General features: G+C 39.4%; 1 protein-coding gene across 1 annotated transcript; it reads right to left on the reverse strand.

Annotated features, from left to right (window-relative positions):
• Positions 1-309: 309 nt before the first annotated feature.
• On the reverse strand, positions 310-4,035 carry LOC110502397 (transcription factor LBX1-like). The gene is made up of 2 exons (XM_021580388.2): positions 3,400-4,035; positions 310-2,748 (listed from the first exon to the last, which is right to left on the reverse strand). Exons 1-2 carry the CDS (start codon positions 3,713-3,715, stop codon positions 2,264-2,266), a joined length of 801 nt encoding a protein of 266 aa, XP_021436063.1. The 5' UTR covers positions 3,716-4,035; the 3' UTR covers positions 310-2,263.
• Positions 4,036-12,000: the final 7,965 nt, after the last annotated feature.

The raw sequence follows: 12,000 nt of genomic DNA on the forward strand, positions 1-12,000 counted from the left end.
TAGTGTTGCTAACAGGCCTAATAATATAATTTAATAATAATAAACTAGGTTACTAACAACAATATACACGGTAGAAATAAACTAATGATGATAATAATAAACAAATTGTAGGCTAATATTAACAAAGAAAATACTCATTTCAATACTAATACTTCCTCCTATAATTTGATTTCTACTATTACTGCTACTACTAGGCCTACTACTACTAGGCCTACTACTACTACTACAATTACTACTACTACTACTACTACTACTACTACTACTACTACTACTACAACTACTACAATTACTACTACTACTACTACTACTACTACAATTACTACTACTACAATTACTACTACTACTAATAATAATAATAATGAATACAAATAATAATAATGATGATAAGTATTATTATTATTATGACGACAGCCTAATAATAATTATGTGGATTGAATGCAATGAGGCTTTCATTAAACTAGGCCTAACTGAAAACAATACATTTATAGTAGGCATCCTAGATAATAGTTTTTAATAAAATTGGTTGAAGAATTATCCTCGATTCTCAACTTCAAAGGCGAGTTTTCTATTAGGCCTAGTGCGTTATGTATCTATATTAAATCTAACTCCATAATAAATTATTAACATCTTGGGTTCAGATTATTAGGCTCTCAACTTCATAAAAAAAGGTCATAGACAAAGAAAGGTAGCTAACAGAAGAACACAAAACGAAAACAAAGCTCTCTACCAATCGCACAAATGTCACCGTTTAAACATGGGACTTCCCTACTTAGCATGAAAAACACCCAGGCCACAAGATGAACTGATGGAAGATCTATCGCCCAAAAAGCCAAACGTATTATTTCTAGCTCCTCACACAAACACAAAGCACAGACCAGACCCCTCTCCAGAATGAGACTTCAATTGTGATGCATAGACTTGTTAAAGACGCGCGAGTAAAAAAAGGGTCGACAGTGATAGCTATGATGAGCCCAGATGCCCTCAGAGGAACTATGTATGCATTACAGCCTTTGTAGCAAAAAAAAGGAGGGTTTAATCAATCCATCAAATTGACTGGAATTGTGAGGAAACCTCAGAAACCATATGGCCTCCAATCGTTTGTGTCCTTTTATGTGGAATGGGACACGCTTGTCTCCGTATTGCGCGCGGCTGGAGTTCGCCCTTGCCCCATTGCCGCTGTCACACCGGGGAGCAGTACTCATTTGTCCGCCGGTTTCACGCTTCTACGTAGAGAGTGAGTGAAAAACTCACAAACAGCCTGGAGAAGCTGGCCCAGAACTCGACGTTTTTGTGCCTCCTTTATGGCCTCTGTGCTCCAGATTGGCGTTTCTCACAACAATTCTATTGAGGAAATGAAAACACACTTTGCCGGGTCAGAAAGCAGGTTTTCATTGTGTTCAATGTATTTTCAATGTGAAAGAAAAATGATATTTTGCCTCGAGGTGCATGTTAATTTAATATTGGACCGGAATGTGAGCAAATATTTGGAAACAACTAAAATATGTCATTATAATATAGAATGCTGATTGCAATAAGAGCTGGAATTAAACTAACAATGGTCCCAAAAGCATTTCATGCTATTTAGGCCTGTTCTTCAATAAAATGAATGGGAATAGTGAGAAACGAAACGTTTTATTTTGGAATACATTACACTTCATATGCCTACATTAGGTTGTAAATGATGTTCTGGCATTAAAAGGCACTTACAGGTATACAAACCATTATAAATATATTCAAATGTGACTGATATTGCAAGCAACCAGGTGAAATATGATTTATCTTTGATTATTATTTTAGAAAATGTATTCCCATCGTTATCAAACGTTTGACATATGTAGGCCTAGTTATAACACACACACACAGCCTAACATACAGTATGTTTTGTGTATTTCAATATGAATGTCCCTATAATATTCAAACCATTACAGTCGTTTAAAATAAAACATGCATTCAAATAATTCATAGGTTGAGTTACTAGCTAGTGTTATTAGCCCGTAATGGTAAGACTGTCTGTGTGTGTGTGTGTGTGTGTGTGTGTGGACAGATAATTTGTGGATAGGTTAAGTGTACATATTGCTTTTCTTTAAACTATTCCACGTTGGTTAAATGAATGGATGAATACAACAGCTGCCCGCGTCTGTCGTTGCAGATGACACAGTTCATGCGATGCTGAGTGTTCTTCATAAAAGCCTCATGAGTACATGTGGTGCATTAATGGCACTTTCGTCGTGGTAAGAGGGAGATAGATACAAAGGTAAAATCCTCAGTCATCCACGTCAATCTCCTCATCGTCGGAGCAGCCCTTACTGCTAGCATGGTCTGTATATGGCGATGAAGGCGAGGACAATAATAGTTTGTTAGATGTGTCATGCTCATGGTTCAATAGCGAAGGTGACTCGGCTCTGTTAGGGCCCAGCGCGCCGTTAGCTGCGCATTTCTCCAGCTCGGCTAGTTTGGCCATTTTCTCGAAAGACACTGTGCCCACGGCTTTGGCCGACTCCACGTCCGCCTTCATCTCCTCCAGGTCGCGTTTGAGTTTAGCGCGCCGGTTTTGGAACCAGGTGATGACCTGTGCATTGGTGAGGCCGAGCTGCTGTGCTATCTGGTCACGGTCAGCTGGACTCAGGTACTTCTGGTACAAGAATCGCTTCTCCAACTCGTAGATCTGGTGGTTGGTGAAGGCCGTGCGAGACTTCCGGCGCTTTTTGGGGTTATTCCGCGAACCGAATAGTGTCGTGCCGTCTCGCCCTGTGAAATGATATTTAGAGAATAAGAATATTAGCCTATAGGCATTTAGTGAATCACCAGGCATAATGTCGCTCCAAGAAACCTTACAGAAATAACCGCTAGACTAATAACAGGCCTGTGTATGTATGTCTCATCTAAAACCACCACCACCAACAATAACAACAATATCGCCAATAGGCTAGGCTACGTATAGGCTAATTAATAACAGACGACAATAAAGTGATACAATAGGTCTACTGACAATAATCTTAAACTAAATATTGCATTAGTTATGAATATTATGTGGATTAGTATTTTGCATACGCTTAATATTCGTGTTTACATGGTGGAACTATTCAGCTCTAATATATTTTTGTTCACATAAAAATAACCAATTCGATACACATATGTATTTTCAAATTCCTTCACAGTTGTAAGCGTTTTGGCATGGCAGGTTATGCAAAAACATGCATCGTGTTTTAATTAAATTTTCAAATTCTGAAAGAAATATGTCTGTGCACAGACCCACTGCAAGCACACACACACATAGAGTCCTTACATGATCTATTTCGTCAGTTGCATGTGTAGACCTTAAGCAGAATCACCCTAGGCTACACAGTCTGTACCTAATAACTGCATATGATAAACAAAGATGTGACTGTTCAGACGTACCTTCTGCCGCTTGAAGAACACTGACTTCGAGGCCTTTGAAGGTTTTGCTGGCTAGCTCCTCCAGAGCGCAGAGTGGGGAGGTTTGGGTGAAAAAGGCACGGCTGCACAGACTGTGACCCGAAGAGGACAGCTTCTCGCTGCAGGAGAGCATGTGCGCCGTCCCGCAGCTGGAGTAACTTCTCTTCACCGAGGGCTTGTTCAGGATGTCCTCTATACTGAACGGCGTCAGGGGCTTGCTGGAGATGGCCGGCGGCGGGAGCTGGTTCAGCGCACTGCGTCTCCGGTCCTGCATAACCGTGGGCTCTTTGGAGGTCATAGTAGCTTATCAGGTGACACTTCGGAGAGTTGTTTATGCTCTGGTTATACTTCAAAATAATTATGCCTAAATTAAAAGTTGTGGGAAATCCGATCACAGGTGCTTCTGCAACCGCATCTTGGTCGCTTTGCCGCAGGGTAGGGAGACTTTGAGTCCAGTTACATTCCCACTTTTCCTTTCCACGGTTCCGGGGTGACGCACGAGCCACAACATGAAACCATCCCGTGGACAGTGATGCCCAACAAAACAGTCGCAATTGGCCACGACTAACAATTGATCTCTTTCTCCCCCACTCGTTCTCCCGCTCACTTTCTCTCCCTCTCACTTTCTCTCCCTCTCACTCTTTGGGTATATATGGTCCCGTGCAGGATTTAGCACGAGCTGAGCAGCGGTAATTAGAGGGCATGGCCGGGGGAGGAGTCGAATTGGAATACTTAATGCTCCCAGACTTTCGTTTAAGTCAGCAATTAAAATACATTTTTTTTTGTGTGTCATATTTTTTGGTAGGCTAGCTTATTTGGCTACCACATAATGGACGCATGAAAAAAATATTGGCCTAGGCTCAATATGGTTCAGATTGAATTAACTTTAGTAAAATGCAGGATAATTTGTTTGCAGTTATGATATATATGTAAGGTAACCTATCGAGATAAAAAAAGTTTTTACTTGTTGCCTAATTTTCGATATAGGAAGTCGACATGTGCAATGGCTATGGCTGTGCGTGAACGTGTGCAGCAGCCTGCCTTTGCGTTCGTGCGTGCACGTGAGTGTAGATATGCCCTATATTTTATAAAGGCTATTGTGCAAGCAGTATATCAGGCTGATAATACTTCCGGGCAGAGAGACATCATCACCCCCTTTAGCCGTGCAATATCCTCTGCGCTATAACTCAGGCGCAAAGGGCTAGCCTCCATAGCGCGCGGGGGAAAATATTTCACCTCCTCACTGCCTTGCTGTCATGATGTACAAATATGGATCTGTCTCATAGGTAAAGTATTTGCAGTAGGCCTATACTATTTGGAAAAATAGTGTCAGGTTCACCATCCAGTATGATTTCACATTTATACTAGGCTTAATTAAATAATTGTAAGGCTAGCCTAAAGAGTGTGCCTGAGGAGTTTGTTATAGGCCTGCTAGGTTATTGTAGGCCGTCATTGTAAATAACTGACTTGCCTAGTTAAATAAAGGTAAAACATATTTAAAAAAAAAAAAAAAAAAATTTTGGGGGGGGGGGGTGTCTATGTGAATAAGTTACAAGTTATAGGTCTACTAATACTACTACTCCTCCTACTACTACTACTACCACTGTCTATTCTACTACTACTACTATGATTATCATTATTAATAATGATAATAGTAATAATAATAATATAGGCCTAGACTATTTGTTATATTATTATATCATTTGTCCGATTTGTGAATTCTGAAATATAGCCTTGCTAATAATAGGAATTCAATAGTCCTATTTGGCTCAGTTGGTAGGGCATGGTGCTTGCAACGCCAGGGTTGTGGTGAGTTCGATTCCTCGGGCCCCCCATAAATAGCCTGCACGCATGAAAAGTCGTTTTGGATAAAAGCGCCAGCTTTATGGTATGCATTAATTAGCATAATAATAACGCATTAAAACCATCGGTATAGCGTTAAAATCATGGTTAACACTGCAACATGTTCAAAAAAGGCAATAAAAACGTCACATTATTGTTGAAAGCATATTTGGAAAGAAACGTTGAGCGCATTCATTAAAATATACATATTTGCCTACTGTAAGTATAGGCTAGACGTCATGTACCTCCACCTATCACAATTAACGCAGCGGGCCATGTTTTTTTTTTACTGTGATTAAATGCAACAGCCAAAACAGTAGATTATAGCCTATTAACCATGCATGATAAAAACAAACAGTGAAATGTGTATTCGTGCGATGTACTGTATATTACACTTTGTATGAGTGAATTGTCCAATAGTATGGTCAGAACGGATTAAATATTTTCAGCCACCAACAGTCAGTTGTTTCATGTCCAATCCTTGACGCCCTCGGGCAATTTACTGGACTCAAGCGCGTGACATTTCAGAGGCTGATTGCTTTCTCGCACAGATTTATGTCCATCAACTATCTTTTCTGCACGTGACAATAGTGCTGAAGCTTGTAGGCCCTATCACACTTTAAGATTTAGAATGTAGGCCATGGTAAAGATTGATTGACAAGGGTGTCTGCAGTCAAAGTTTACAATGAATAGTTGAGAATAATGACTGTATTACCCAAGTCACTTTATTTGCTGGGTTTGGAAGTGTTTTGTGTCTGTTTTATTTTGTCATACCCACGCGTGAGATTTGATTACACGGGCCATGTTGGATCTTTTCAGGGTTCCCCTCTCACCCGCGCGCGTGCCCTTTCCATACTCGATCATTGCGCCCACATCCGCGCGGATGAATGTGATGGATACCCTCTCAGAAATGTAGAAGCACTCACATTTTCACGTAGGTCTTAATTTCGTCATCAGGAGAAATTTCTACTCAGGCCTTTGGTCTTTGATTGGCTTTTTTTTTCTCTAAAAGTCACTCAGAGAAGATCATTTAGGGAAAAGAGAATTTAGGGATCTACAGGCCTACCTCGGCCAAACATAGGCTTGAATAATCCAATTAAATAAATACATAATTGACTATTAAGAAAATACTCGTTGTTCATGCGAAATTATGAGCATTGTCATTTTATCAAATAAAATAAAATACAGTTATATTTGTCACATGCGCCAAATACAACGTGTGTAGATTTGTATGTGAAATGCTTGCTTATGAGCCTTTCCCAACGTTGCAAAGTAAAAAAACAAAAACAATAATACAACATTTAAATATTAACACAAGAGGAATAAAATACACAAGAATGGAGCTATATACAGGGAGTACTAGTACCAGTTCAAGGTGCAGGGGTGCAGGGGTGCGAGGTATTTGAGGTAGATATTTAGTCCACATAAAGGCAGGGTAAAGTGACTGGCATCAGGATAGATAATAATAAGAGTAAGAATAAAGAACAGAGTAGCAGAAGCATATGAGTGTGAAAGTGTATGTGTACTGTATGTGGAGGTTTGTGTGAGAGTGTCGGCGTAGTGTGTGTGAGGAAGTGTGTATATAGAGTCAGTTAGTGCAAGATACGGTACAATGCAGATAATTAACTATTTAGCAGTCTTACGGGCTGGGGTAGAAGCTGTCTCGGACCTTGTTGGTGAGAGAGCGGGTGCTCTAGTACGGTTTGCCGGACAGAAGCAGAGTGAACAGCCTGTTTTTACAGTCGGACATTAGGTGCATTTGAGTAGTGAAACTTGATTTTTAAAAACAACAACGTTATTTAACCTAATTTTAACATTCTGTTATAAAAAGCTAATGTTCAACGTAATAAAAACACGTTTTTTATTAAAAACATTACTCTGCATCATTGGGAAAGGTAACATTTCTAAAATGGCTATTGTAAGTACCTATTAAAATAAAAATGTTTTGGTATTTTCAGTTCACTGTTGATACAGTTTGCAAATCGGAGCAGTCAAGTTTTCAAGATATTGGACTTTCAAGAAGCAAATTGTCACTGACGATGTGGCAAGTGACACTTTGCTATTAAACACAGAGTACATGCAGGACCACAGCTACATAGGAGCTACAAATACATTTGAAAAAATTATTAGAATTTGAAAAAAATATATACAAGTCAAAAGTTTGAACACACCTACTCATTCAAGGGTTTTTCTTTACGTTTACTATTTTCTACATTGTATAATAATAATGAAGACATCAAAACTATGAAAAGCACATATGGAATCATGTAGAAACCAAAAAAGTGTTAAACAAATCAAAATATATTTTATATTTGAGATTCTTCAAAGTAGCCACCCTTTGTCTTGATGACAGCTTTGCACACTCTTGGCATTCTCTCAACCAGCTTCATTAGATAGTCACCTGGAATGCATTTCATTTAACAGGTGTGCCTTGTAAAAAGTTAATTTGTGGAATTTATTTCCTCCTTAATGTGTTTGAGCCAATCAGTTGTGTTTTGACAAGATAGGGGTGGTATACAGAAGATAGCCCAATTTTGTAAAAGACCAAGTCCATATCATGGCAAGAACAGCTCAAATAAGCAAAGAGAAACGGCAGTCCATCATTACTTTAAGACATAAAGGTCAGTCAATCTGGAAAATTTCAAGAAATATGATGAAACAGGCTCTCATGAGGACCGCCACCGGAAAGGAAGACCCAGAGTTACCTCTGCTGCAGAGGATAAGTTCATTAGAGTTAACTGCACCTCAGATTGCCGCCCAAAAATAAATGCTTCACGGAGTTCAAGTAACAGACACATCTCAACATCAACTGTTCAGAGGAGACTATGTGAATCAGGTCTTCATGGTCGAATTGATGCAAAGAAACCACTACTAAAGTTCACCAATAAGAAGAAGAGACTTGCTTAGGCCAAGAAACACGAGCAATGGACATTAGACTGGTGGAAATCTGTACTTTGGTCTGATGAGTCCAAATTTGAGATTTTAGCTTCCAACTGCTGTATCTTTGTGAGACGCAGAGTAAGTAAATGGATGATCTCCGCATGTGTGGTTCCCAACGTCAAGCATGGAGGAGGTGTGATGGTGTGGGGATGCTTTGCTGTTGAGACTGTCAGTGATTTATTTAGAATTCAAGGTACACAACCAGCATGGCTACCACAGCATTTTGCAGCGATACGCCATCCCATCTGATTTGCGATTAGTGGCACTATCATTTGTTTTTCAACAGTACAATGACCCAAAAGACAACTCTTGGCTGTGTAAGGATATTTTACCAAGGATAGTGATGATGTGCTGCATCAGATGACCTGGCCTCCACAATCACCCGACCTCAACTCAATTCAAATGGTTTGGGATGAGTTGGACCGCAGAGTGAAGGAAAAGCAGCTAACAAGTGCTCAACATATGTTGTCTTTCAAGACTGTTGGAAAAGCATTCCTCATAAAGCTGGTTGCAAAGCTCCAAGGCAAAGGGTGGCTACTTCGAAGAATCTAAAATATATTGTGATTGGTTTAACACTTTTTGGTTACTACATGATTCCACGTGTGTTATTTCATAGTTTTGACGTCTTCATTATTATTCTACAATGTCGAAAAAAGTAGAAATAAGAAAAAGCCTTGTGGGGCGGCAGGGTAGCCTAGTGGTTAGAGCGTTGGAGTAGTAACCGGAAGGTTGCAAGTTCAAACCCCCGAGCTGACAAGGTACAAATCTGTTGTTCTGCCCCTGAACAGGCACTTAACCCACTGTTCCTAGGCTGTCATTGAAAATAAGAATTTGTTCTTAATTGACTTGCCTGGTTAAATAAAGGTAAAAAAAAATAGGTGTGTCCAAACCTTTGACTGGCTGTCACGCCCTCACCTTTAAATCCTTTAAATTCTCTATTTGGTTAGGGGTGTGACTAGGGTGGGCAATGTATGTTTTCGATTTCTTTGTTGGCCGGGTATGGTTCCCAATCAGAGGCAGCTGTCTATCGTTGTCTCTGATTGGGGATCATACTTAGGCAGCCTTTTTCCACCTGTAGTTTGTGGGATCTTGTTTTTGGTACTGTGCTGTTTAGCCCTACTAGACTTTACGTTTAGTTTTGCATTTGTTGTTTTTTCGGTGTTCATTTAATAAATTAAAATGTACGCCTACCACTCTGCCCCTGGGTCTGATCCTTCCATCGACGGGCCCCAAAACATCACTGCTCTAGAGGAGATCTGCATGGAGGAATGGGCCAAAATACCAGCAACAGTGTGTGAAAACCTTGTGAAGACTTACTGAAAACGTTAGACCTCTGTCATTGCCAACAAAGGGTATATAACAAAGTATTGAGATACACTTTTGTTATTGACCAAATACTTATTTTCCACCATAATTTGCAAATAAATTGTGTGATTTTCTGGATTTTTTTCTCTAATTTTGTCTGTCATAGTTGAAGTGTACCTATGATGAAAATCACAGGCCTCTCTCATCTTTTTAAGTGGGAGAACTTGAACAATTGGTGGCTGACTAAATACTTTTTTGCCCCACTGTATATATATGCACTATTGTTAAAAAATTTGGAATCACTTTGAAATGTCCTTATTTTCCATGAAAAGATACATGAAATGAGTTGCAAAATGAATAGGAAATATCGTCAAGACGTTGACAAGGTTATAAATTATGATTTTTAATTGAAATAACTTCAAACTTTGCTTTTGTCAAAGAATTGTCAATTTTCAGTAATTACAGCCTTGCAGACCTTTGGCATTCTAGTTCACAATTTGTTGAGGTAATCTGAAGAGATTTCACTCCATACTTCCTGAAGCACCTCCCACAAATTGGAGTGGCTTGATGGGCACTTCTTACGTACCATACGGTCAAGCTGCTCCCACAACAGCTCAATAGAGTTGAGATCCGGTGACTGTGCTGGCCACGCCATTATAGACAGAATACCAGCTGACTGCTTCTTCCCTAAATAGTTATTGCATAGTTTGGAGCTGTGCTTTGGGTTATTGTCCTGTTGTAGGCGGAAATTGGCCCCAATTATACTCCGTCCACAGGGTATGGCATGGAGTTGCAAAATGGAGTGATAGCCTTCCTTCTTCAAGATCCCTTTTACCCTGTACAAATCTCCCACTTTATGACCACCAATGCACCCTCAGACCATTACATTGCCTCCATCATGCTTGACAGATGGCGTCAAGCACTCCTCCAGCATCTTTTAATTTATTCTGCGTCTCACAAATTATCTTCTTTGTGATCCGAACACATTTTAAACTTAGATTTATCTGTCAATAACACTTTTCCCAATCTTCCTCTGTCCAGTGTCTGTGTTCTTTTTCCCATCTTAATCTTTTATTTTTATTGGCCAGTCTGAGATATGGCTTTTTCTTTGCAACTCTGCCTAGAAGGCCAGCATCCCGGAGTCGCCTCTTCACTGTTGACGTTGAGACAGGTGTTTTGCGGGTACTATTTAACGAAGCTGCCAGTTGAGGACTTGTGAGGCGTCTGTTTCTCAAACTAGACAATCTAATATACTTTTCCTCTTGCTCAGTTGTGCACCGGGGCCTCCCAGTCCTCTTTTTATTCTGGTTAGAGCCAGTTTGCACTGTTCTTTGAAGGGAGTAGAACACACTGTTGTACAAGATCTTCATTTTCTTGGCAATTTCTCACATGGAATAGCCTTCATTTCTCAGAACAAGAATATACTGACAAGTATCAGAAGAAAGTTCTTTATTTTGGGCCATTTTGAGCCTGTAATTAAACCCACGAATGCTGATGCTCCAGATACTCAACTAGTCTAAAGAAGGGCCGTTTTATTGCTTCATTAATCAGAACAACACTTTTAGCTGTGCTAACATAATTGAAAAAGGGTTTTCTAATGATCAATTAGCCTTTTAAAATGATAAACCTGGATTAGCTAACACAACGTGCCATTGGAACACAGGCGTGATGGTTGCTGATAATGGGCCTCTGTATGCATATTTAGATATTCCATTAAAAAAAATCCGTTTCCAGCTACAATAGTCATTTACAACATTAACAATGTCTACACTGTATTTCTGATCAATTTGATGTTATTTTAATGGACAACAAAAATGTGCTTTTCTTTCTAAAACAAGGACATTTCCAAGTGACTCCAAACTTTTGAACTGTAGTGTATATTTTTGCAACTCAGTTGGGGTCTCAATTTCCTGTTGAGAGTTAGAATAGTAAATACACAAGGTGTAATTTAAAAAATTGGTTTTGCATCAGCAGTTTTCATTTTGTTACTGCCTGTGTTACTCACTGACAGTCACTCAATTATCCCATGTCATTAAAACATGTTTTAGATTGTTAAATTATTCAAGTCAACTATCTAAATTTGTACTAATCATGGCCGAAATACCGGCCCATGGGCCCTGACCTGAAGGGAGCCTGTCATGCCAAATAGTGTCCCACAGCCAAAAAGTGTATTTTTGACGGTGACAACCTGCTGACTACCTGCTTCTTCAGAGGACTGAAAAGACTGGAAAAAGAACACTATTTGTTTATCATATTTTTTTTAATTTCACCTTTATTTAACCAGGTAGACCAGTTGAGAACAAGTTCTCATTTACAACTGCGACCTGGCCAAGATAAAGCATAGCAGTGTGAACAGACAACGACACAAAGTTACACATGGAGTAAACAATAAACAAGTCAATAACACAGTAGAAAAAATACAAAAAAGAGTCTATATACATTGTTTGCAAAAGGCATGAGGAGGTAGGTGAATAATTACAATATATTTGTCTTTAT

This window comes from Oncorhynchus mykiss, chromosome 23 (genome assembly GCF_013265735.2).
Source record: "Oncorhynchus mykiss isolate Arlee chromosome 23, USDA_OmykA_1.1, whole genome shotgun sequence".
NCBI lineage: Eukaryota > Metazoa > Chordata > Actinopteri > Salmoniformes > Salmonidae > Oncorhynchus > Oncorhynchus mykiss.

Excerpts from the sequence above, each read along its gene's own strand:
- LOC110502397 (XM_021580388.2), bottom strand. The coding sequence starts at position 3,715 with ATGACCTCCAAAGAGCCCACGGTTATGCAGGACCGGAGACGCAGTGCG. Across the intron at positions 2,749-3,399 it reads TGTTCTTCAAGCGGCAGAAG|GGCGAGACGGCACGACACTA; the intron begins GTACGTCTGAAC and ends ATCATTTCACAG.